General features: G+C 57.7%; 1 protein-coding gene across 1 annotated transcript in view; it reads left to right on the forward strand.

Annotated features, from left to right (window-relative positions):
- LOC117642197 (paired box protein Pax-6-like) overlaps nt 1-26841 on the forward strand; it is a 38514-nt gene extending 11673 nt beyond the window's left edge. Inside the window, exons 3-7 of the mRNA XM_034380134.1 lie at nt 1652-1819; nt 23654-23781; nt 23864-24206; nt 24448-24629; nt 25484-26841. Of these exons, the coding sequence (XP_034236025.1) occupies nt 1652-1819; nt 23654-23781; nt 23864-24206; nt 24448-24629; nt 25484-26077 (1415 nt within the window). The 3' untranslated portion in view covers nt 26078-26841. The remainder of the gene's footprint in view (nt 1-1651; nt 1820-23653; nt 23782-23863; nt 24207-24447; nt 24630-25483) is intronic.
- The last annotated feature ends 332 nt before the right edge of the window (nt 26842-27173 follow it).

A 27173-nucleotide genomic window follows, 5' to 3' on the forward strand; every position in this document is an offset into this window, starting at 1 on the left:
AGTGGCTCTCGGTGCCTCCTCTCGCAGCTCCTCTCCGCTCATCGCGTGAGGAGCGCGTCGGGCGCAAAGGTTGCGGTGGAGGCTGCCCCGCTGCGGCCGAGCCGAGCCGCTCGGCCCGCCGTGCGGCCCCAAGGCGATCCCCAGCGAGGCGACCAGAAAATCAGGCTCCTCGTTGACGCTCGGAGGCGGAAAGGCCTCCAACACCTGGGAAAAAAGGCGAAGGCAGTGCGCCATTTGGCTTGGCGCTGCGCATCCTGGGTAGCTAGCGGCCGCTGCGTCATCGTCGCCTAGGAATGCGCCTCGGGCGGCCCTGCACGGGATGAGACGAGCATTGTCACGTCGAGAGTCTCGAAATCCGACACCCAGTTCCCGCCGCGCGGTTCACACTCTCCGCCGGGGCGGGTCTCGCCCTGGGCTGCCCGGAGGCCCGGGCACAGTGGGCCAGAAGACCAGCGGATGCGGCCAAAACCCCGGACGCGTTTTGAGCCCCAGAGTCGCTAAATGGGACTCGAACCGAACGTGTGACCCCACCAATGGATTGCTCTCCGAACGAGGAATCCATTGGTGGGGTCACACGTTCGCTTCGAGTCCTGTTTAGCGACTCTGGAGCTCAAAACGCGTCCGGGGTTTTGGCCGCCTCCGCCGGTCTTCTGGCCCACTGTGCCGGGCCCGGGCCGGCCAAAGCGGCGGTGGCGGTCCGGCGGTCCGGCGGTCCCGAGTCGCCGACTTATGCGGTTCCCTCGGGGCTCCCTAGGACGACGATCGCTGCCCTGCCGGCCCCGCCTGCACGGTGGCGGCGGTGGCGGAGGATCGGGTGTCGGCCTCCTTATAATGCCGTGCGACGCCCTGGACGCCCTCCACCATCTTGGCGTGCACCGGCAGCAAACACGGATCCCGCCGGATTACACTCGGGCCTGCACTTCTAATTGAACGAGTGTGCGCGTCCACTATGTGTGTGTGTGTGTGTGTGTGTGTGTGTGTGTGCGTGTGTGTGTGTGTGTGTGTGTGTGTGTGTGTGTGTGAGTGTGTGTGTCCTGTCGTTGCGTCCTGCCGTCTGTGTCCTTTCCGCGTAACGGCATCACTTTATTCGGCTGCCTTATCGACAGACGCGCAGGTGCGAGCGTCGTCCTGAAGGTTGGTGATTCCGAACAGTACTCACCTCTCTCTCTCGCACTCGAGGGGATCTCCGCGGAGGAGCGAGAGAGACAGGGCCATGTTCGGAGTCGGCCCGGCGGCGGCCGTCCTGGCCGTCCTGGCGCGACGTCACGCAAGCGGCGACGACCGGACTCGCTGTCTTCGACTCGCCACTTATTTGGGGTCTCGGTTACCCGGGCACTGACGGGCACCCAGGCCCGGAAATGGGATTTCGCTCCGACGCACCGACTGCACAGGTGCACTATCACTATTCCGCACACAAGAGAAAGATCCAGCCAAGAACCACGCTTCTCAAATGCGGCCAAACATAACCTGTCTTCCCACATCGCATCCGAATATGACTGCACTGTTGAGAAATGAATGTACCCTCAATCTTTACAGACATTTTGTGTGACGAAAGTAGAAGTGCATAGACATTCAGTGTAAAAATGTACCACTTTGATTTTTTTTTCGTTCCTGGCCGAGATACTGAGCATGTTGTTGTGGACTGTTGCAGAATACCGGAACGCGTGTGATGTTGCAGGCACGCTGCGGCCGCCGGGCCTGATCGGGGGCAGCAAGCCCAAAGTGGCCACCCCCACCGTCGTGTCCAAGATCGAGCAGTACAAGAGGGAGAACCCCACCATCTTCGCCTGGGAGATCCGGGAGCGGCTCATTTCAGAAGGTAGGCGACAAACTGGACCCTTCGTTGTTTGTTTACTTTTCGGAGGGCAGCAGGGCACAGAATCCCCAATTTGGAGACGCCGGCTCGGCGCTGGCGCCTTGTCTACTTGCTGGCCGAGCACGTCAAAGGTTGATTACGAATTCATGATGTATAATTAAGCTCGCGTGCAAGCCAACCCGGTGGCCCGCACAGGAAATCCATCTCGTGCGCTGCCGCTGAGAAAGTGCCGGGCCGCGTCCGAGACGTGTCGCTCTCATTAAAATAAGTGGCGTCGGAATTTTTTTCCTCCCCCCGCCCCCTCCCCTTCGGACGCAGCCACTTCTGTTGGCAGTGTAGTGCTAAGTCGAGTCGGCGCGATCATTATTTGGATAATTGTGCGACAGTTACTCTGCGCACGAGGCGCGAACAGCGGCGCGGCCAGCGCCCTGTGTGGCCGCAGGGCTATTCGCAGGGCGAGCCGCAGCGCCTTCGAGACATCGAAGCGATCGAGGGGGCCGAGATGGAGACGTTACAGCAGGCGGTGACCGATTGATTTCCACGCGCGCGGTGGTGGAAGGAGGCAAGAAGGCAAACTACTTGAGGCGATTCCCAGAGCCCTGCTCAATTTGCTTCAGTTTGAGGCTGTGTTTTATTTTTTTTTCGGTGTTGTTTTTTCACCTCTCTGTTGGAGCAACAAGGCCTGTAGCCCAGAAAACCAAGTCAAAATAGCGTACCAACCCGGAACTAAAACATGTATAAGCGGATTTTGGCTTACATGGTGCAGTTTGAGGTGCTGAATCCGATTCCGAAGAGTCCACCTTCCTAACCCGTGTGCGTCCTTCGAAAATTGAACAAAAGGGCCTAAATGCAGAGGTTTGCGGTATTCGCTGTAGCGCCGAAACTAAGAATGCGATTGAGATCGGACTGGTGTCAAAATGTGCGGAATGGAACAAGGAACAGATCCACCGCACAGCGAACGTCGCGCGATAAAAATTTCCAGTCTAAAAGTTGGTTTGAGTGAAAAATATTAAATTTCACAACGGCGTATTCTTAAATATCACTTCATATCTTCCCATCGAGGCGGTGGATCCCAAAATGGTCCAAGTAAACGCTGTGCGCTCTTTCTTCAGCTACGCGCCGGTATCTTTGGTTTTTGAATCCACCGCTCCGTTCGACTTCTAACAGCCTTGAACTGAGGCGGTGCAGATGTCCTCCGCTGCGCGCCGCAGCCGGGCTGCGCGCGGCCCCGCTGCTCCCCCCCCACTCTCGGCCTCGGCCGCGTCTGGAGGCAGGGTGTTGTCTCTCTCGCTCCCTTTGTACACGCATTAGTGCGGGAACGGTGGTGCATGCCTGCTCTTTCGGAGCCCGGTGGAGCGGCTGGCTCCAATGTTTACAACGCGCGATTCCTACTTCGTAGTTTTAGTAACCAAAACAAATTTTATTGAAGGAGTGGTTTGTTGAGCTTGGTAGAACGCGACGCGCTCTACAACCTGGTTTTTCTTCCACAGTTCTCGGAGGATTTTTCACCCATGTTTTGTACGAAAGGGCCTAAGCACGTTCAAAGCCCCTTACCGAAAACGGTGGCACCTAGAAATGCCGGACCAAAGCCAAAATGACCAGAATGCAACAAGGAATCGTTTAAGCTTCCACCGATTGATGTCATTGAAATATTTTGGCAGCAATCTCTATTTGACTATTTTTGCTCATTGTTTTCTTCCCAACTTCCGCTGCACTATTGTTTGTAAATGGGGCTGAAATCGCAAAATTGGTCCCGAGAGATCGTCAAGCGCTGGTGTCTCAGCTGCATGTACGTGTTTTCAGAATTTCGCTAAGTGCAACGGTTGCCGAGTAATTTTAGTCGAAAGGCAACAACGCACCGAGCGACGCCGCGCCAAGCGGGGCGGAGCGGCGGTCGCGCGCCCGAGACATGAGGCCTTGCAGCGTCGCACCGGGGAGGAAATCGGAAAATCAGCTCCGAGGGAACGTCAAGCACTGGTCTTTAACCTACACGTAGATGCCTTTGGATTTGAGCTAGGACGAACGGCAGCGGTGGAAATCTAATAAAGCCATGACCCGACAATGCCGCGCCGAAGTATTCTGCCCGCTGCGCTGCTGCGAGCGCCGCCAACCTTCGCATTCAGTTTCAGCCGCTGCCGTTCGTCCCAGCTCAAATCCAAAGGCATCTACGTGTAGGTTAAAGACCAGTGCTTGACGTTCCCTCGGAGCTGATTTTCCGATTTCCTCCCCGGTGCGACGCTGCAAGGCCTCATGTCTCGGGCGCGCGACCGCCGCTCCGCCCCGCTTGGCGCGGCGTCGCTCGGTGCGTTGTTGCCTTTCGACTAAAATTACTCGGCAACCGTTGCACTTAGCGAAATTCTGAAAACACGTACATGCAGCTGAGACACCAGCGCTTGACGATCTCTCGGGACCAATTTTGCGATTTCAGCCCCATTTACAAACAATAGTGCAGCGGAAGTTGGGAAGAAAACAATGAGCAAAAATAGTCAAATAGAGATTGCTGCCAAAATATTTCAATGACATCAATCGGTGGAAGCTTAAACGATTCCTTGTTGCATTCTGGTCATTTTGGCTTTGGTCCGGCATTTCTAGGTGCCACCGTTTTCGGTAAGGGGCTTTGAACGTGCTTAGGCCCTTTCGTACAAAACATGGGTAAAAATCCTCCGAGAACTGTGGAAGAAAAACCAGGTTGTAGAGCGCGTCGCGTTCTACCAAGCTCAACAAACCACTCCTTCAATAAAATTTGTTTTGGTTACTAAAACTACGAAGTAGGAATCGCGCGTTGTAAACATTGGAGCCAGCCGCTCCACCGGGCTCCGAAAGAGCAGGCATGCACCACCGTTCCCGCACTAATGCGTGTACAAAGGGAGCGAGAGAGACAACACCCTGCCTCCAGACGCGGCCGAGGCCGAGAGTGGTGGGGGGAGCAGCGGGGCCGCGCGCAGCCCGGCTGCGGCGCGCAGCGGAGGACATCTGCACCGCCTCAGTTCAAGGCTGTTAGAAGTCGAACGGAGCGGTGGATTCAAAAACCAAAGATACCGGCGCGTAGCTGAAGAAAGAGCGCACAGCGTTTACTTGGACCATTTTGGGATCCACCGCCTCGATGGGAAGATATGAAGTGATATTTAAGAATACGCCGTTGTGAAATTTAATATTTTTCACTCAAACCAACTTTTAGACTGGAAATTTTTATCGCGCGACGTTCGCTGTGCGGTGGATCTGTTCCTTGTTCCATTCCGCACATTTTGACACCAGTCCGATCTCAATCGCATTCTTAGTTTCGGCGCTACAGCGAATACCGCAAACCTCTGCATTTAGGCCCTTTTGTTCAATTTTCGAAGGACGCACACGGGTTAGGAAGGTGGACTCTTCGGAATCGGATTCAGCACCTCAAACTGCACCATGTAAGCCAAAATCCGCTTATACATGTTTTAGTTCCGGGTGAAAACCTTCGTTTCCTGGGCTACTGGGTGCATCGTAAGCCCCGCGCTTGTAAAATGGCGGGATCGGGCGCGTTGCCGACGCCGTGCGGTCTTGACTGCCTGCCGTGCGTGGCGCTGCGTGGCGCTGCGTGGCACTGCGTGGCGCGCGGTTCCGTTCCAGGGTAAAATGGGACGTAGCGCGCCGCATCGTCGGCAGCGGTCGCTGCCGGTCAGTTCGCGGAAGGAATGGTCGGGAGGCGTTGCGCGCGTTGCGCCGCGCTGCCTTGCCGGGCTGCTATTACTGAGTTAGCACGTTATAAAAGCGCCACTCTATCGCATTCGGGAAACAATGGCCGTGTGTTTGACCACTGGTCGGACCGGTCGAATGTTATTCGGGGCGCGTTCCCCTCGGCGGGAGCGCGTTCCAGGTAACACCGGGGAGTCACTTGAGGTGGTGTGAAGAATGCCATTATCTTATTGCTCTCAAATTAAAACTCTTTTTTCGAGAATGACAGCAATTGGAGGTTTACTTTGTTTCATTCGCGAAGCTTCTTCTTTTGGTTCCATTTCAAATCAGCCCTGCGACAAGCAATCGGGCAGCCACGATGCCATGAGAGAAGGTTAGGTTAGGTTTTAGAAAGGTTAGATTTCGGTTAGGTAGCATGGCGACACAAAAGCGCGCGAGGAGCATCGGTCCATGCTATACCCCGCACCATCCCGCAGCAGCACGGTTCTCGAACAGTGTCTCCGTCTCCCTCCCACCCTCACGGGGCGCCCCACGAGTGCGAGAGAGACACGGCGACGAAAACAGTGATGGGCTGACAGCAGGAGCTCGCTGGATGTGGCGCGGCGTTTAAACTGAATCATTACGTGCTCACTTTCGCTGAGGCAAACAATCGCGCCGTGTGTTTTACGGCCGCCGGGGTAATGTCTTAATGCACGGGGTCGCGCGCTGCCGGTGTGTGTGTGTGTGTGTGTGTGTGTGTGTGTGTGTGTGTGAGTGTGTAGGTGCAAGCGAGCGCGCATTGCAACCTTGCAACAACAGTGTGTTCAACACTCTTGAGCTTGAGTGAAACCCTTTTTCATTCCTCACAATGTTTGCTCGTTTGGACGTCTGGCGCGGAGTTCGGCGTTCCTATGGACTTGCGATAATTTTCGTCCGCGGTTTTTTTTTCTCTGGGCGTCAGGAAGGGGCGGTCTGCTCGGCCCGGTGGGAATGTTGGCACTGCGCGCGACCTCCGATAGGCTGGCCGGAAACGGCCAATCATTTGCGTGGCGCGAAATAATACCCGTGCTCGCCTCCGGGTCGGCCTCCGGGCTGCGAGACGGCGAGGTGCGAGAAACGCGGCACTAACTTCGGCAGCGTCCGAACCTCGTTTTGGTCGCTCTGTCTCTCTGGCACCCCGACGGAGCGCCCTGCCAGTGCGACAGAGACAGAGTGAGGCGGCAGCCGCACCTTGTTTGGGAATGGCGCGGCCCAAGTGATTCCAGCCTTCCTCCGGCCTGCAGGGAAACAAAGGCGCAATCCAGAAAGAGAGGGAGAGAGAGGAAAAAAATGGCGGTGGGAAATCCTCAGCGCGTTTCCAAGGGGCGTTCTGTAAGGCAGTCCGTAAGCCACGGTGATTTACTTTCGCATCCCGGCGGTGTTTATGGTGATGGCGGTGGAGTCGGTCAAGCTGTGGTCAAGCGGCCGGTGCCGTCCCGCTGCCACATAAAGCGGCCGCCTTATTGGCTGAGCACCGCGAGCAGCGCGAGCCGCGCCGCGCGCGACACACTTGATTCAGTTCGACGAGGCTCGCGGCCCGCCGCCACCGATAAAAATAAAATTACAATAAAACGGAACGGACACGCTGGCGGCTGGAAGGTGTCCCCGTTACGCCGCCCGGGGACGATCCCGAATGAACGGAAATACTTATTCCGCGCGACTGTACGTGTGTAGCAGGCGGTGAGTTTCCTCGTTCACACTGCGCTGGTCGGAGACGGGCCGGAATCAACGGGAACACTTACTTCGCGCGACTGTACATTTAGAAGGCGGTGAGTTTTCTGTCCACACTTCGCGGGTCGGAGATGTGGTGGAATCAGCGGGGACACATTTCTCGCGCGACTGTACGCGTAGCAGGCGGTGAGTTTACTTGTTCGCACTAGCACGCTGGTCGGAGACGGGCCGGAATAAACGGGAACACTTTTTCCGCGTGACTGTATCAATAGAGGGCGGTGAGTTCTCTCTCTCACACTCCTCAGGCCGAAGATGAGCCGGAATCACCTTTTTCGCGCGACTGTACGCGTAGCAGGCGGTGAGTTTTCTCGTTCACACTCCTCGGCCCGGAGATGAGCCGGAATCACCTTTTTCGCGCGACTGTACGTGTAGCAGGCGGTGAGTTTTCTCGTTCACACCTCCCGGGCGCTGCGGCAGCATGCTGCAGGCGCCTGTCCGGGGCGCCGCTCGCCGCGGAGCACCCCGAGATTGATCTGGAGAGTCGTTAATTTCCCCGAGGCCCGTCCGTCTTCATTTCATGGCCGCTGTCCCGCGCTGCCCGCGTCCGTACCTCGTTCGGCGCGACGGCGATCGCGCGCCGCGGAGTCGGTCGAGTCGACACGGCAACGGCCGCGCCGGCCGCGCCTCCGCAGAAGGCGCTGGATGGCTGTAAATAACGTTCGGCGCGTCGGGCGTGCTCTTTTGGGAAACATAACCTGCGCGACGACGGCGCGCCTGCCGGTGCGCGCCCCGGACGACCGGACAGACCGGGCTGACAGACCGGGCAGACTGAGCTGGCGGCGACAATGTCTCTATTAACGCCCTGCCTGGCGCGGCCTGGAGTGCCGCACTGCACTGCCCCGCCGGCACCACAACGATACCGCGACGGCCAGCGGGCAGGCCAACAGGCAGGCCAACGGGCCCAACCTGGCATTACCTGATTTTTACGAGGTGCTCACTCCCCGGCCCGGCACTGCCCCGACACTGCCCCGGCGCGCTCACACACAGACACACACAGACTCGCACGCATACAGTCCGTGTTCGTTTCCCCGACGTCCTCCACAATGCTGCTTCCTTTACTAGCACCCCGTGTTTTTTACGCGTCTCACTACCAATCGCTCGCTTTCTCTCTCTCTCTCTCTCTCTCTCTCTCTCTCTCTCTCTCTCTCTCTCTCTCTCTCTCTCTCTCTCTCTCTCTCTCTTTGAGAATGAACCTGCCGTTCGGTTTTTCATACTCGGGGTGCGTAAACCGCGCGCGTCTGTTTATTTTCAGCGCGTCATTACCCGTGCTTTGCGTTGAGGCAAACGTCTTTGTGAACACTTCTCCCTCTCCCTCTTCCTCCCCCCCCCCTCCCCCTCTCCTCCTCCTTCTTCTTCTCTGGTTCGTTGCTTCAGGTCGGTAACGTTCCTCTCCGCCGGTAACAAGGCGACGAAGTGATGCGCTGTCCGCCCCTATTGGGCCTAAGTAGTTTTAATTACAGGACGCGGTCTGCCTGCATGTGTGCGTGTGTGTGCGTGTGTGTGTGCGTTTGTATGAGTGTGGCTTTGATGGATGGAGCCACGCTAGCTCAGCCAATCAGTGCAGATGAAAGTGTGTGTGAACATGTCCTGCTTTTGATCCGCGCCCATGAGCTTGAGAATGTGTGCGTCTGTGTGTGTGTGTGTGTGTGTGTGTGTGTGTGTGTGTGTGTGTGTGTGTTGTATGCGCTTGTGAGTGGGCCTGTGTGTGTGCATGTATGCACCATGTAATTTTCACTGTCAAGATATAACATATCACCCCATTGGATCTTGCATTGGATGATGCAGCCTTGTGTGGCCATTTCATGGCCAATGTTAATATTTTTGAACCCACTTTTGAAAAAAAGGTATGAAATAACCGATTTTTTCTTCCAAAAAAAATTCGATGATTTGCATCAAGAAGCCCTTTAGCCTGTGCATCGAAAACTGTTGAATTTGAATCATTCTGATTACGTCAGTACGCTTCACACCACGCGCAAGTCTAGCACACATGGACCGTTGCACCCTACAAGGCGTACAAATCAGGGCCGTTTTTCCTTTTCTTTTTTTTCTTTTTGTTTTTGTTCTGTTGTTGACCCTGCCGGCGGTAATCACCGCCAAGGAGCCGCTGAGGTTGGTGCTCCTGACTGAGTATCATCACCGCGTTTGAGCCGCGCGCCGCCCAATGTGATTCGTTTCACAGCAATGCACGGTGATTAATGTCCCTGTGAAAGGTGCGGACGAGCGAAAGCAAACACACACACACACGCACTCAAACACATCTAGGAGATCTCTGTGTGGGGCCGCGCTCGGCGTGTGGGGCTGCTCTGCGGTCAAGCCTGGTTGGACCTGCGCTATGGCCAGCGGAGATGATTTTAAATGACGTTTTAATACGGTTTCCGTGCCGCCCTGCCTCACTGTGTGTGTGTTTGTGTGTGTGAGTGTGTGTGCGGGGGGCGCAGGGCATCTCTCCTCCACCCCGTCGCTCCGCCTGATGAAGTCGGTTTGTTTGCGCGGGGGTTGTCTTTCGCCCCGCGGCGAGACGATTTTTGACTGATGCGCCGCGGCGCCGCGCTGCACTTCAGCCGACTGCAGCAGCGTGGTATTGGACGTCACTCACGGCGTCAAGGCTGCGCGTGTCAGCCCGGGGCGGGAGCAGCGCGACGCCCAGGCTGACTGCATTCAAATTTTGACAAAAAAAAATATTTAAAAAATGTTTAATTTTTAAGTTAAAAAGTTTAACTAAAAAATTAAAAATGTTTCACTTTTTAAAAAAGTGTTTCATTTTTTTTAATCAAAAATTAAAAAAAAAAAATTCAGAAAGGTACGTTTTGAGACGGGATGGCGGAGGAAGCTTACTCGTGTTGCAAAACAAGTATCTGAAATTTGAGAGAGAGAAAGAAAACAGAGAGTGGTGGTCGTACTAATAAGCTTCCCTGATTGAGAAACCACCGATTGGCGGCGTGAGCGACATGGGCCGCTTTGTCATTAACACGTAATGATTTATTAGTGTGGCGATGCGTGCTCTACCGGCCGTCGGCCCGTCGGGATGGCGGACACGCATGGAGATGCCCGTGTGTGTCATGAACATCGTGGCCTGTTTGTTTTTTTGTTTTGTTTGTTTCGTGCTGTGCGTGTGGTTGTAACCACTACCGTATTTCTTAAATTAGTTTTTTTTTTCAATCCCTTGCTTGCAGTGCGTGGTGGACCGTCGTGAAAGTTCCCACGGCAGGCCGCGGAGTTCGATTTAGCTCACCTGGTTGCAGAGACACGGTTTCTGGGCGTCGCAGCGGCGCGCACATGTGCACAGCTGTGTTTGTGTCAGCCGCGTGCGCTATCCGTGCACTCGGTGTCGTTCACCTTGTTCGCCTGCAGACTGAGAGTCGTCGATCGCCCTGTCTCTCTCGCACCCACACGTGACGCCGCACGAGTGCGAGGGAGACAGAGCGACCCTCGGAAACAGGAGCCTGCTGGCGCCGTGTGGGCGACCAGGGCCAGCGAACTTGCAGTGCGGCATGACCCCGTTTTCCCACTGGCCAATACCTCAGGAAGACCAAAAAAAAATTAAGTGAAACAAGAAAAACATGACTGTTTTGAAGGATTTCTTGGCTCGTTGCAGCACGCCATGAGGCAACCGGTCAGTGTTTCGGCCGTGAAACGGAGGCGAGTCCGGGCGCCGCGTCGAGGGCTTCGCACTAATTTCACAATCAGCGCGGTAATTAGAATTTCCGCTGTCGAACGGCGTGGCCGGCACGGGGCCGGCACGGGGCCGCGGTCGCCGCGAGCCGGACAAGGACGGGAAGGGACATTTCGGCGACTGGGCATGCCGGGGGCAGGGCAGGACCTCGCTCGCCTGCGACACGCGAGGGGCACGACGGCCAGAACGACGACGACGCTCAAGGAGAACCAGGAATCTGGACGAGTCGGCCGTGTCGCTTGCTGTAATTGCACCGCCTGGCCTAGTCAGGCTGAAATCGGCTGGGCGTACCAGCCTGGCGAATGGCCCAAACACATGGCAAACTATTTTTGTTGTTGTTTTCGTCGTCGTCGTCGTTGTTGTTGTTTTTGTTTTTGTTGTTTTTGTTGTTGTTGTTGGTGGTGGTGGTGGTGGTGGTGGTGGTGGTGGTGGTGGTGGTGGTGGTGGTGGTGGTGGTGGTGGTGGTGGTGGTGGTGGTGGTAGTGTCTTTGGTGTTGTTGTTGTTATTGTTGCTGTTGTTGTTGTTGCTGTTGTTGTTGTTGATGCTGTTGTTGTTGTGAAACTCGCGGAAACAGTGCCGTTTTTGAGTGGTTCCGACCAAGCCTGATGTCCTTCCCCGAGCCGCCGGCTCATCATTGCTCTTGGTCGTCGTGAACATGGTGCCTGCCTTTCGTCGCTCTGTCTCCCTCGCACTCGCGGGGCATCGCGTAGGGGTGCGAGAGAGAGAGAGAGAGAGAGAGAGAGAGAGAGAGAGAGAGAGAGAGAGAGAGCGACGGGCGCGTCTTCGTTCTCACATGGTGCCTTCGTGCTGCGGCCTGTGGGAGTCGCCGCGAGTTTGCACGCGTCTACAGTGGCGTGCGTGTCACGTGCGTGTCGCGTGCGCGAGGCTGGATTGTCCCGAGCCTGGAAACGCTGTTCTTGAGGGGTGGCCGCCGCGCCGCCGCGCCGCCGGGCCGCCGGGCCCGCACCCCTCGGCATCAGATAAGCCCCAGGCCGCCCTGCGCAGCCGATGTGTCACCGAGTCACGGAGTCAGGGAGTCACGGCGTGTGCACGCAGGGCCGTGCCATGGCCGTGCCATGGCCGTGCCGTGGCCGTGCCGTGGCCGTGCCCGCCGCCAGCCAGCCAGCGTCTTGAAGCGCGTTGGCGAGGGTCGCGGAGTATATACGGAGTTACGGAGTGGTGTCGCGAAGCGGGGCCTAATCTCATCAACACGAAAGCGGAGGCCGTGGCAGCGGCGCGGCGCCCCAGGCCCGCCAGGCCATACAACTATACTCGCCAGAGACAAAAGAAATATTTAAAACTTTGCATATTTTTGGCGGAAAATGATTGGCAGGGACGCTGCTGCTAGCGGGTCACTTTTCGATGGTCGACTTAGTGCAGGGCCAGGGCGCGTGCACGCACAGTGGGCCAGAAGACCGGTGGAGGTGGCCAAAACTCTAGACGCGTTTTGAGCTCCAGAGTCGCTAAATGGGACTCGAACCGGACGTGTGACCCCACCGAGGGGTGACCCACTGGAAAACTTTATGTACAATGATTGTGTGAATGTGCAAGATTGTGCAAGATTTCTGGCGTTTTTGCCACACGTGTTGCCTACTTACAGGCGTTTTTGCCACCTGAATGTGGAATGTGGTCAAATTTAGTACAACGAATGTGGAAAGCTGTTCCCCCCTCGGACCCCACCAATGGATTCCTCGTTCGAAGAGCAATCCATTGGTGGGGTCACACGGTCGGTTCGAGCCTCATTTAGCGACTCTGGAGCTCATAACGCGTCAAGCGTTTGGGCCGCCTCCACCGGCCTTCTGGCCCATTGTGACGGTGCGCTCACTGCCGGGGGCTGTCCGGCCGGGCGGCGGCCGAGGTTGGCACACCTGCAGCGGCGCAGCGGCGAGGCGGGCCGTCCCAGCCGAAAATTCCGGCCACCCTCCGGCCGGAAAATAGTCCGGCCGGACTCCGTTATGACTCCGGCCGTATTTTGGGTAAATTTCCGGCCGGACACCACCGGACTCCGGCCGGCGAGCTGTCCGGCCGGAGCCGGTGGCCGGCCGGGCGTGGCGTGTCCGGCCGCCCAGCCAGCACTCTGACAAAAGCTGGGAGGTCCAAGCAATGGGTTCGGATGGTCCAATTTCATTCACGAAGCGAGTGGTACTTGCGCCCTCACCCGTAAGACCATCCTATTCGCAAAATAGACCAAAAAGTTGGAGGGGTTGCCTAGGGGTCACTTTTCATGGCATTGTGCTAGCCTGGGCGGTGGCTCGGGTCCGGCCGGAATCTGAGGCTCCGGCCGGGTTTTCAAAACCGGCCGGAACAAAATTCCCCGTTCGGACAATCCATAGAGGGGTCCCGGTCGGTTCGAGAAATCTGGCCGTAAAAAAGCCCCCTCCGGCCGGCCCATGTGAAAAGTTCCTGCCGGGGCTAGCATGCCGGCCGGGAATCCGGGCCGGTTTCGGCGGGGTGCGCGCCACGCACGCCACCGACGCTACCGTGGGCCCGTAGTTATGGCCCCCGAAGCGCACTGGCCCGTCAACATTAAGGAAGGCAGCCCGCAAGCACACACACCCGAAACACGAAACCGGGACGCTCGGAGACTCGGAGAGCCTCCCCGGGGCGCGCTGCAGCAACGCTGCAGACTGCGGCCTGGACCTCCCTCATCAACATGCAGGCCGGCACCCTGGTGCTGCATTTGTCACCAGGAGTATCTATAGACGCCACCCATCATCCTAATCGGATCGAACGGGGCGGGGAGGGGGAGGCGTCACCTTGCGCCAAGGCCTCGCCGAGCCGCGCCGGGCCGGGCCGCGCCGGGCCGGGGCCCAGAGCGAAAGCCGTCCGGGGTTATGCTTGACGAATGAATCATTTCGCGTGGGCGTTTACAAATCGAGCCGAACTGCTCATCATCACTGTAAAGCGGGCCGATCACCGCCGCGTCGATCGAGTCTTGCGCGTCACAGTGGGCCAGAAGACCGGTGGAGGTGGCCAAAACTATAGTCGCGTTTTGAGCTCCAGAGTCGCTTAATGGGACTCGAAGCAAGCGTGTGACCCCACCAATGGACTCCTCGTTCGAAGAGCAATCCATTGGTGGGGTCACACGTTCGGTTCGAGTCCCATTTAGCGACTCTGGAGCTCAAAACGCGTCCAGAGTTTTGGCCAACCTCCGCCAGTCTTCTGGCCCACTGTGCGCGTCCTTTGTGAGGGAGCTCGTGAGGCGCGAGTTGGTTTCCTGGGCGGGCCGCGCCTGTTCTGTTCCATTGACGGGCTGTCGCTCTGTCTCTCTCGCACTCATAGGGCGCCCCGTGTCGGTGCGAGAGAGACGGAGCGACGAAAGCGCTTTGATCGGAATCAACCTGCTGGCACACCCCCGAGGGGAAGGTGGGAGAGAGAGAGAGAGAGAGAGAGAGAGAGAGAGAGAGAGAGAGAGAGAGAGAGAGAGAGAGAGAGAGAGAGAGAGAGAGAGAGAGACTTTAGCGACTTGCCGGGTCATCCGGCACCGCACTGCGCTGCGCTGCCATTGGTCGGCGACCGGGGCGAATAGGCCGTCCGTTTTCCCCGACGTCGTCAGCATTACCGCTTCCGGCGGGGATTTTGAATGACAGCGCCGCTCTGTCTCTCTCGCACTCGCGGGGCGTCCCGTATGGGTGCGAGAGAGACGGAGCGACGGACGCTGCGACTCTCGGAATCAGTCTGCAGGCTGCGCGGTGCTGCGCGGCCTGGCTCGCCCAGCCCCGGATGGGCCGTGGTGCGCCGTGCTGCGGCAGGCACTGCATGTGCATGTCGAGGAAGCTTGGAAAGTAGCGCATCGACTTGGCGGCTTTCATCGGCGAGTCTGTCGCGCCGCGGCGACTGCAGCGCGTCCACGGCGGCGCACAGTGGGCCAGGCGGCCAAAACTCTAGACGCCTTTTGAGCTCCAGAGACGCTGAACGGGACTCGAACCGGACGTGTGACCCCACCAATGGATTCCTCGTTCGGAGAGCAATCCATTGGTGGGGTCACACGTTCGGTTCGAGTCCCATTTAGCGACTCTGGAGCCAACGCGTCTAGAGTTTTGGCCGCCTCCACCGGTCTTCTGGCCCACTGTGCGGCGGCCTCGAGGACGTCCTCCGCGCCTCGGCCTGGGAACGGCCGGGGAGCAGCGCGGCGGGGACACGCGAGGTGCCGGCCAGCAACAACAACACCAGGAGCAGCGCCACGCCAGTGCACGCCAGGCTGCGCAGCAACAACAACTAGTCGCCGCTGATTCGAAGTGACACCGTTTTGAGGTGAACCCGTTTGTTGTTTCGTTGTAGGCGACATCCAAGCGCGGCGCGGCGCGGCGGCCCGGCTAAGCCGACAGGCAGTGCCCTCTTAACGTTCTTAACGCACTTGTCGTTCACGCCGGCCGCGCGCTGGGATGCCTGTCCTGCCCGTCGTCGACGCGACCGAGCTGTTCCACCAGTAAATAAGAAACTCTTCGAAAATAAATACAAGAGTCCGGATAATTCGGGAGTTGGTCGTGGGAGCACTGCTACCGCGCCGCTGCATTCCAGTGCAGGGCCTGCAGGGCCTCCTGCAGGGCCTCCTGCAGGCTTTCCTGCGGGCTGCCCCGATCCGTGCCGTTCCAGGAAAGGGCCCCGCGGCCACCAACAGTTTTATAAATTGAGATTTGTTTCAATTATGTAATCATCACTGCCCTTCTAGGCGATTAGAGCAATTAGGGGACAGGCAACACAATGGGGCTGGCCGTGGCGTGGCGTGGCCGCGGGTGCACCGAGCAGCACACGCAAGGCGTCATCCTCGACGAGACGCTCCGAACCGCGGTGGAATAAAATTGCAAAGCCGCCGAAGTCCACTGCACTGCCTCGCCCTTTTCATTCATCCTTTTACGTACCATTGTTTGTTGTTGCACTCCTTTGGCTCCCACCACGACTTTAATTTTGCGATTTTACCGTCTTTGTCGTTTTCTCGGTGACCCATACTTCTGCAGGAGTACTTCCGTCGCGTCTCGAGGGCTGATTTTTCCACCTGTGTGCTCGTGTGAATGTGTGTGTGTGTGTGCGTGTGTGAGTGTGCGCGCGTCTGGACGGGAAACTCCACGGATGGTTATCTCCCTCGAAAGTTGGTAGGTGCGCGCACGGTGTTCAAAGAGTGTGCGTGCACTCGTTGCAAGGTTTCGTGTCGAGGCGGCCGAAACCGCTGGAGCCGGAGCACCCCTCACTCCACCTGGCAGGGCCGTGGCAAGGGCCTGCGCCCAGCGTGCACCGGGCACACACACACGCACACTCACACACACACACACACACACTCACACACACTCACACACACACACACACGCACACTCACACACACACACTCTCACACACACACACACACACACACACACACACACGAAAGTGGCAACACGGAGCCAACACCCACGAAAAGGCAGCAGCCAGTCACCGCCATGACACCATGGCACGCAGCCGCCGCCGGGCCGTGGTCGCCGGGACGCGACAAACTCCCGCATGAGATTCCCGTAGCCTCTCCCGCCTAGTCAGGAAAAAGTGAACACACTAAATGTTATGTACAATTTAGTACGAGACATCACAGTTTTTTGTGCACGCGAAATACTCGTAAAATTTTCGTACAAAAAAACTGCACAAAATTCCCCATTTTGTGCCAAATTTCGTACCAATTTGTACGAAAAGTTCGTGTGCACAAAAAACTGTGATGTCTCGAACAAAATTTGTACAAAAACATTTTAGTGTGTAGAAAAGCATAAACTACTAACCGAAGATTTTTTTTGTGCCTGGTGTCGTTCCCGTGCGCTACGCGTGCCGTCGGCGTGCGGCGTGCGGGCGCAGGCGCTTGCTGGGCTTTCGTGCGCACGCGTAGAGCATGACACTTCCGCCACCTCGCCCAAAGTGACCACTTAGTTTTTCGCCACGGTACACACCAAAACTAATCACGGACTCATTTCGTAGGAACGGTCAGTCAGTCAGCGCGCAGAGCCCCAGTGTTGCCGCATAAGAAAGGCGCAAAAATTAGCCGCTCGATATGCGGCGGTGCCGTCAGGGTTGCCAACGTCAACCTGCCTTGCCTACCGGGGTATGTTTGGAACTTTGTTTGCCTTTTTACGTGGCAACACTGCGCTGGGGAGTCTCTGAAGAAGTCGGCCAGGGAGCGCCGTGCTGGGTAGACCGCCCCGCCGAGCGCGGCTGCGCCCGCGTGGCCTACCCCGCAGGCGGTAGAGAGGACCATTACAATTAAGGGCTAGACCAGGAGCCGCGGTCAAAATCCCGGACGGGTTTTGAGCTCCAGAGTCGCTAAATGGCACTCGAACCGATCGTGTGACCCCACCGATGGATTCCTCGTTCAAAGAGCAATCCATTGGTGGGGTCACACGTTCGGTTCGAGCCCCATTTAGCGACTCTAGAGGCCAAAACGCGTCTAGAGTTTCGGCCGCCTCCACCTGTCTTCTGGCCCACTGCTGGCCGGGCTGGCTGACTCAGCGCGACCGTCGGCCGGCAGTCAGGCTGGCAGCCCTGCAGCACACAGTGTCCGTCCGCGATTGGTTTCGCCGTAATGTGGGATAACGGACATGGGCGCGCCGTGTGCGCTCCACGGGCCGGGCCGGTCGGACCGCGATCGGCTCCGCATCACTGTGAATCCCAGCGTGAAATGAAGAATAGGAGCGTCGCGTTGACAAACCACATGACTTTCCCGCTGCCCGTGGGAACGGGGCGACAGCGCTTGGGCAGCGGCGAGGCAGTGCCTGGCCGCCTGCGGTGAGAGTCTGCGAGGCGTCGCGGCGGTGACTGCTCAGCCACGGCACGCCGTTCCAGCCAAAAAGGACGCAAATTTCAAAGTTTGTCCAATATTTCGAGGGGTCCTATTCAAAAGATCTTATCTGGGCGTTCCCCCCAAGACAATCTTATCTTAAACGCAGGCAAATTTCACTCAGTTTGATCAATTGGGATAAATACGACAGTAAGCGGAATATATTTCTGCGTGCACTTTTGGTTTCTTTGATCTTCCATCTTCGATTTACGTGAACAAAATCACAAATTATATTGAAGTGTAGCTGTATCAAATGATCAAACTAAGTGAAATTCACCTGCGTTTAAGATAAGATTGTCTTGGGGGAACGCCCAGATAAGATCTTTTGAATAGGACCCCTCGATTTGTAAAAAAAAAAAATATGCATTTTTTTCCTAAAGTTACTTCTTTAACTTGCATAGCATTTTCTGGTGGGATTTTTCAAAACATGTTTTTAGCTACACTGTGATTTCATTTAAGCTTTTTGAGTGAAATTCTTTCGCGTTCATCTCGGTGGTCGCAGCGCGTCGCAGCGCGTCGCAGCGCGTTGGCTGGTCCGCTAACGCGCCACTGAGGCGCTGCGCTACTTACAGATTGTCCACGCCTCGGGCACTCAGCCTTCGGCGTGCTCTACACACGATCACACACAATCCGCCCCCCGCGGCACAGCAGGTGGGATCCGAACCGTCGCCCGTCTCTCTCGGACTCACGGGGTGCCCCATGCGGTGCGAGGAAGACGGAGCGACGGCAGTTCGGAACCGCTGCAGCTCGATACGGAGTCGCGGTGATCGCTTCTCGGGACGAGGCTATTCACCGCGCGGCGCGCATCGGTCGGACTTTCACAGAGTCACACATTTTTGTGAGAAGGGACACGTCCGTCTCCATTGTTGCCGCCGCCCTGGAAATGATTTCGTTCTCCAGGGAGGCGGCGTCCAAACCACCGGTCACTTTTCGGTCGTTTTGCCGAAACACCCGGGGCCAGCGTGCTCCAGTGTCGCGCGGCGCCTCTAAACGAAAACACACACACACACGGCTGCGTCCCGCCGCGACCCTATCCTGTTTCAGCGCCTTCAGCGCGCACGCCACAGCCAAAGGGACGAACTCGTCCTCTTCTTCTTCACGCATTCTCTTTCCCGGAGTTTATTTTTCCTGCGAGAGGCCGCCGGGGCCCTGTTCCGTTTCGTTACCTTCAACAGCTAGTGACAGACTGCGGGTGGCGCTGCCTCCGGTTGCCTCGGCGCGGCCCGGCCGCTGCTCCCTTTGAGCTGCTTGCCGGCCCTGCCGGCCCTGGCGGCGCACGCCCGGACCAGCGTCCAGCCGTCGGCGTGTCTCTGTCGCACCCACCAGGATTCCCATAGCGCAGGTGCGAGAGAGACACGGAGCGAGAGCCGCCGCCGCCCGGTCCAGCCGCTAGCGCAGCGGTAGCGTGACGCGGTGCCCCATTTGACGAGTGTCGGCGTTCGGGCTTCTTCTCCTCCCCGCCGTCCCTCTGCGTCCGTCTGTGTGTGTGTTTGTGTGTCCGTACGTGTGTCTGTGTTCAGAAAAATGAGCAGCCGGACCACCCGCGAGCGAAAAGATTAAACTAATAACGAATTTCCAAATTGCCAGAGTGAAAGGGAAGCGGATGCACTAACAACAACGCCGGCAGCGAGGCGGCGGCCACACACCGTGACGGGGGTTTTCGCGTTCGACTGCGATTTCGTGGCCTCTTCGTTTTTCGGTCGCGTCCCGCCGAGTCTGAGTCATCAGTCCCTTTCGCACGGCGTCTAATCTGGTCACCTTGAGGGGCAGCCAGCGGCAGGCCGCCCGCCCGGCCCGGCCGCCGCCAAAGGATCAGTTTGATTCGCGTGAATGCGGAGCAGAAACGCGCGAAGCTCTCTTCCTTCCTGCTCCTCCTTCTCCTTGTTTCGCATTCCGACGGCCATGCGTGAGGAAAGCTGGTGAACACACCAAGTGCAGCTCGACAACAACAACAGCAGCAGCAACAACAACAACAACCTGCCCGGCTGCAGTCAATCAGGCCGTTCAAATTAAAGCGACGGGCCGGATTTTTTTTTCTCTTGCCTCTCGGTGCGGCACATGGTGCGTCATGGTGGCCGCGTCCGAGGCGTCCGATCGGGACGACGACGTGGACGCAGCCGCTCCGGTGAGTCAGGTCGCCATGCAGTCTGGCTCCTGGCCGCCGGGACGCAGCGGCCGGCTTCTCTATCCTTCACGCAGTGACACCCAATAGTCTATCGGAATGAGAATATTTCCACACCAAAGTCCTTCGGGACGAAATTCGAGATCGTCTCGCATTAATAGAGTCACCCCTTTCCCGTCGTCGCTTCACCCTGGTTCATAAAATTGGCCCCAAAGTTTGCCCTTTTATTTTCCCACCCGGGCATTCACGACTGTGTGTGTGTGTCGGTGTGTGGCTGCTGCGTCGGTGTGAGTGCGTCGGCTCCACGCTGTCTCAGGCTGCCCTCAGCATATCCTCTGTGCAGTCAGGCGGCAGCGGCAGCTCAGAGAATGTGGCGTGTGTGTGTTTGTGTGCGTGTGTGTTGCGGTGGCAGGGTAGGCCAAGCGAGCAGGGGCAGCTCTGTAGCTCCCGTGTGCGGTGTGTGGTGGCTCTGGTCGCGCTGGACCCGGCCGGGGCCGAGCCGAGCCGCCCGGGTTACGCCCAGGCACCTGCTGCTGCTCCATAAAACAAGATTCACACTCGCTTATTATAATCGTCCGTCATTTATCAGTAGTTTGCCAGGGAATCTACCCGGGCGACCCTTCGATGGCTAATAACACGATACGCTTCACACAAAAAGTGGGGGAAATTAAGCGGGACCCTTTTCTTCATCGGTTGTCAATCGATCGACTGCGTTTTTTGTGATGGCCGTTTGCCTGCGACGTCTGGTCTGGGCCCCGGGGGCATAGCGTCCCATTGAGCGACCGCCCTCGCCGCCCCGCCTGCTGCACGGCCTGCTTGGCGGGGCGGAGCGCGTGACGCAAACCTCGTCCCCCGTGGCGGCGGGGCGGTGGCGTCCGCGGCCCCGAAGCACGCCGAAGGCCAGGCCAGGCCCGCCCGCGGCTGGAGAGGAGCCGGGAGGACCGCAACACCGTAACGGGCGGGGCAACAATGGCGGCCTCTATTGGACACAATTAGAGCGCTATCGACTGGGACGGCGCCTCGCCGTGAATGCTGGGCGTCATGTGGCTGACGTGTCACGTGACGTGTGTGGCACACACACACACACGCACACACACGCGCGCACACACACACACACACAGACACACAGACACACACACACACACACACACACACACACAGCGTGGCTCGAGATGTGTCACGTCAGTAATCGGCTCGTCTCATTTTCGGCGGTCGGTTTGGTTGAGCCGCCGCCGGCGGTCATCCGCGCGTCGGGGCGAGCCGGACCGGGTTTTGGGTCCCCCGCTCCCCCTCCCCCACCAGCCCCCCTCTCCCTTGCCGCTGTACTGGGTTCCCGGTCGGGGACCCCTCTCTTCTGAGCAGCAGCGAGACTGATTCCGAGGGTCGTTTTCGTCGGGCTGTCTCTCTCGCGCCCGTCGGCGACGCCGCCGGTGTGTGCGAGAGAGACAGAGCGACGAGAGCGACTCTCGGAAACGGCGAAACTCGACACCGCGCTTCGCTTCGTCAGGGTGGCTTGGCGTGTCGTCCGTAGCGTCACCCCTACAGTGCACACCCGCCCGGCTACTGTCCTACGCCCTGCCGTCCGTCCCGGCCGTCCTTTCGCCGCCGCTCCTTCATTATTGTTATTATCATTCATCTCCTCGTCGTCGTCCAGGGCCAAAGGGCGTCCCGAATTTCCTGAGACATCCCAAATATTTCCCAAACGATTTTGTTTAGTTTTTGAGAGTTTTTCGTTTTTCCAGTTCATTAATTACGATGGATCGGTGGGAAATAAATTTCGAAATATGGACCTGGTTTTTGGATTCGCTCCGCTCCCAGCCATGACTGCTTGGTTTCTTCCTAGGCGACTCGGCCGAGTTTGACAGAGTGCTAGGTTGTCGGCGCGTGCGCGTGCGGGCACGAGTGCAGGCAGCAGCAAGCTGTGGGGGTCTAAAGGTGTAATCCTATTGCCGGATGTCGGCGTGTCGGCGTGTCGCCGTGTCCGTGTCGTCCACGTCGACACATCCGCACACAACAAGGCGGCGGTGGGTGCACTGCCATGGCACTGCCTGGCAGTGCCGCCAACGGCCGCCACGGCCGCCAACCCCGCAGCCGGAACGCCGCCTAAGGGGCGCCAACTGTGACGCCGCGTTTTGCCCTTTTTGGCGGGAAAAATAAGCCCCTTTTTGCGGGTAAAATAAGTCCTTTTTCGCGGGAAAAATGAGCCCTTTTTCGCGGGTAAAATAAGCCCTTTTTCGCGGGAAAAATGAGCCCTTTTTGGCGGGAAAAATGAGTACTGCGTTCTTTTGGCTCGACTTTTGGCGTGTGTTGACATAATTCAGTGCCGACAACACTTTGAAAGGTCCCGCAAAGCAGGAGATCATTGAGGAGACAGACTTATGTCAGGCAGTGCGACGGGAAGGACTCCCGGAATCAGTCTGCAGGTTGCAGGCCCGTCGGAAGACGACCCTCGCCGTGTCATTGAACTTGCCTCGCGCGCGACTTTCACTTGCGCAGCCATAACAGGCCTAACAGGCGCAGGGGCGTCGTCTCCACTGGTCTTCGCCCCCTGCACAGTGTGCGCACATCGATTTGGCTGCGCGCCTGCTTCGCCTGCTTGTCCCACATTGCCGGGAATCCCTGCAGGGCCGCCTGCCTGGCCGGTGCCTGGCTGCCCGGCAGGTCGATGTCGCGGTGCGGGTCCACCCCAAAGGCCCGAGGGCCTTCCCTCGGAGGGCCAGCCCAGATGGCCACCCCTGCGCGCCCACCATTGGGCCGCGCGCCCCCGAAATATGGGCCAGTGCGGTCACCGCGCGCGCTCATCCCCCTCGTGGCGGTGGAGGCCGCCGCGGAGGAGGCCTGCCTGCGTGTCGCACGCCGAACGGGCTTCTATGGGTTCCGGGGTCGCCCCGAGTTGGTCGTCGCATTTCGCTGAGCCGCGCCGGCTTTTCGGGGGAACAGCCGAAAACAGGATTCGGTGGCCGCCCTCGCCGCACCGAGCTGAACACGACGCGGAACCTCACCGGCGATTCGCATCGATTTCCCTCACTGTAAAGCGGGGACGCTTGCTTCGGTCATTCCCCCAGCTGGCTGGCTAGTTAGATTGCACCACGAGTCGAATGTTTCCGTTCAAGTGGCGCAATGGAAACAATGCCGTGTCTGCGTGCGCCCTGCCGGCCCCGCCGCCAGAGGCAATTAACTACACCACACGCAGATAATCTCTGACTTCCCTCGCCGCCATGCCCCACCCTCAATCGCAGAAGAGACTTGAATGATGGGCGGGCTCGTCATCGGCCTGGCCAATTAAAAACCGCAAGGCACCCGGCCGGGTGGCAGACGGACTCTGGCGGCCACCGACAGATGGACAGACGGACTGGTCTAGCCACCTGCCGTATGCTAATCCATACGCCATCTGTACGCCCTTATTAGTGGCCATTCATTACGCGTGTCAACGTTCACTCACTGCGAGTGTGCGTGCGCATGTGTGCGTGTGTCGCTTTTGTCGAATACTTTGTTTATTTGCCCGACTAATGGGAGACCGTTGCGGACGGCAGTATGGCGCTGGCGCTGTACAGTGGGCCAGAAGACCGGCGGAGGCGGCCGAAACCCTTGACGCGTTTTGAGCTGCAGAGTCGCTAACCAGGACGCGAACCGACCAAATGATCCCACCAATGGATTCCTCGTTCGGAGAGCAATCCATTGGTGGGGTCACACGCTCGGTTCGAGTCCCATTTAGCGACTCTGGAGCTCAAAACGCGTCGAGGGTTTTGGACGCCTCCACCGGTCTACGGCTCGCTGCCCGCCGCTGCTCGCTGGGACTGTGTGCTCTAACTCCACGTTGTGTTGTGTTGCAGGCGTGTGCACCAACGGCACGGCGCCGTCCGTCAGCTCCATCAACAGGATACTGAGGAACAGGGCGGCGGAGCGGGCGGCCGCCGAGTTCGCCAGGGCGGCGGGCTACGGCCTCTACGCGCACGCGCAGGTGAGTTAAGACTTCCTTTAACCCGATTTACTTTTGACGGGACTTGTTTTCGCTTTTGCTGACGCGCGCCTTGCCCCCGCAGCAGGTGCACGCGGGCGTGGCGGCGGGCGTGGCGGCGGGCGTGCACACCCACCCCGCCTACGCGGCGTTCCACTGGCCGGCGTCCGCGGCCGCGGCGGCCGCGCACCTCTGGCCGTCGTCCGGGGCGGGGGGCGCGCCGCCGGGAGCGCCGGGGTCCATGCAAGGCGCTGGCGGCCACGGGGCCGCGCCGACACTGCCGTCGCCAGGGTCCACGCCGTCCAGGGCCACGCCGCCGGGCCTGCCCATGGGCATGCCCCACCACCCCAGCCATCCCCACCACCTCGACCCCAACATGGCGCTCATGAGCCACAACGCGGAGCTCATGGGGCTGCCGAGGCTAATGGGTAAGAGCCGCCGTGATAAACCGCCCATGAAAAGTGCGACACTCTTAAAACTTTACGAAGTATTTTGAGCAACAAACTAAAATACTTTGTTATACGAAGAAATAGTTCGTAAATTACGAAGTATTTTCTTTGTAAGCTTACGTATGCTCAAAATACTTTGTTATACAAACTACTTTTCTTTGTAAGGCCCAAAATAGTTTGTAAGGTTTTCTCAGTGTACTCACGGACTACTTTGCCGCAGACCCCGACGACGCCATGGGCTCGGACACCTCGGAGGCGCCCAAGTTCCGGCGCAACCGCACCACCTTCAGCGCGGAGCAGCTGCAGGAGCTGGAGAGGGAGTTCGACAAGAGCCACTACCCCTGCGTGTCCACGAGGGAGCGGCTGGCCGGCAAGACCAGCTTGTCGGAGGCGCGAGTCCAGGTCAGTACACAATCCAGTTCCATTAGTCCACGGCAGTCCTTAAAAAGAGAAAACTGCCGTTTAAACGGCCCCTGCACTGGCTCGCCTTACAATCTGTAAGAGACAATCTCACTGGACTCGAATTAAAATCTGGAAACCGAATTGTAGGAAACGAAAAACACGAGACGCGGACCGGAGTCGAACCCGCGCCCTTTGCGCCGCCGTGTTACAGTGTAGCGCGCACGACACCGTAAAGCAGGGCCATACACGCACCGCGTTGCGCCGCGTTGTCCGACAAGCACTAGTGGAGGTGCGGGGCAATTTAGCGCGTCGGATTGGATTGCCATTGCCGCCCACTGGCCGGCGGGGCGGCGGGGCCACGCCCTGTGACCACGCGGCCACGCGACCACGCGCCTTATGCCCTGCTCGCACGCACGGCCGACGCGCCGTCCCGCGCCGCCCCGTCCCCGCGCACCGTCGCCTAGTACAAAGCTCCTGTCCGCCACGCCCCGCCGCACCCCGCCGCGCCCCGCCACGCCCCGCCGCACCCCGCCACGCCCCGCCGCACCCCGCCGCGCCCCGCCGCGCCTCGTACGTCGCGCTGCCGGTCGACGCCCACTCCGCGAGCACGCCCTCCACGCCCGGTAGTGGCCCGGAGATAGCCTGCCGCACGAGCATGGCGCCGTCACCGGTCCGTTCGGCCATTCCCGGCGATCGCTTTGAAAAAAAAAGAAGTAAAAATGAAAAAGGTTTTCATTCGAGTCCAGCGAGAGGGGCCCATCCCAACCCTTTGACTGCAATGCGTTATACTCTTGAGTTGTTGTCCTCTTTGTTTCGACACCATTTCAACACCTGGCTTTTCCATTGACTCCCAGGTTTGGTTTTCTAACAGACGAGCGAAGTGGAGGCGCCACCAGCGCATGAACCTGTTAAAGCGCGCCGCCAAGGAAGCCCACGGAGCCCCCGGCGGAGCCCCCGGCGGAGCCCCAGCCCCCACAGCCCCCCCGGGCCACAGCCCCCCAGCCCCCTCGTCCGGTTCCACCCTTGGCTCGTCGCCCCCTCCCTGTACTACGGCGGGCTACGGGCCGCGCACTCTGATGGGCGGAAGAAATAGCGCGTTCCGGAGCCTGGTGCCCGCCGCGGCGCACAGCCCCCACAGCCCGCACAGCCCGCACAGCCCCTACGACAGCTCCGACTCGGAGGAGATCAACGTGCACGAGTACGACGAGGACGTGTCCGACTACGAGAACAAGATGCGCAGCCTGCGGCAGCACATGGAGGCCGAGCAGCGCCTGGGCCAGCACCGCCGCCCCTCCGTGGACTCGAGCGACTCGGACTCGGACGTGGACGTGGACAGCAACCCGCTGTCCGTCGCCAACCTGCTGACGCGGAGGAGTCCCCTGGCCGACAGCCGCGCCGACGGACAGCCGCTGCAGCTCACCAAGCACGACCGCGAGAGGGACAGCTAGGCGTCCTGGAACTGTTTTTGAAAAATAAAAAAAAATCAACACTTTTTTGTTTGCATGGGTCACCGAAATGTTGGTGATTCAGTGACCATTTCGCGACTCGCGGTTGGTTCCACCGGTTGGAGCGGAAATCGACTTGTTGTTTACTCTGTATCGTTCGTAAATGGGCAGCAGCAGCTTTATCTCAACAATATTCCACTGAGAAAGTCTCTTTAAAATTACGTGTCACATCGAAGCATTCGACTATAGATCAAATACATTTACTGTCACCCGCTTTTATCATCTGTTTCAACGCACAAGAATATACTGCTGGGACGCTTTTCCATAAATGTTGTTTTAGTTATGATGTACCTAGAAAGTAATGGATCCAATGTAAAGGAAAGCTACCCCTGCGGGGAAGATCAATTATTTAAATACTATACCAAACACTATCTCCGTGAGTGAAATGATGTTCAAATGGAAGTGGGAGCTCATATTTTCCCGCGTGTACGCCTATTGTGATTTGAGCACATTTTATTTGCGACTACCTATGTATTTCCGGCTGTGTATACTAATGTAGCAAATTGTACAAAGCGATAGATTTAAAGTGAATCATATTAATATATAATACATTTCTATTGTAAATTCTCGACGTTTGCGGGGCTCCCGACGACGGATAATTTGACGGGAAACTCTAAGTTATGTACGATTTTTTTTTCTATTGTGATAAGTGTTGTTATTTTAGGGAGGATAATAAAGAGTGCAATTTGCAAAACATTGTTCATGAACCAGTCTCTTCTTTTTTATTTTATTTTTTTCACCACAATCTCTAACAACCACCCAAGCCTGCGGCGTCACCCCAGAGGGTCGTGGAAGTTATTTAGACTGAAGATACATCATAATCCGCACGCGTAAAACCTTACGAAGTATTTTCAGCATACATAATTACAAACTAATTTACTTTGTTATACGAAGAAATAGTTCATAAATTACGAAGTATTTTCTCTGTAAGCTTAAAATACTTTGTCATAGCAATGTGCTTTTGGCCTAAAATAGTAGTTTGTAAGGTTTTCTCAGTGCAGGCGCGAAGCGCGCTCACACACACACACTCACACACACG

This window comes from Thrips palmi, unplaced genomic scaffold (assembly GCF_012932325.1).
Source record: "Thrips palmi isolate BJ-2018 unplaced genomic scaffold, TpBJ-2018v1 HiC_scaffold_16, whole genome shotgun sequence".
Taxonomy (NCBI): domain Eukaryota; kingdom Metazoa; phylum Arthropoda; class Insecta; order Thysanoptera; family Thripidae; genus Thrips; species Thrips palmi.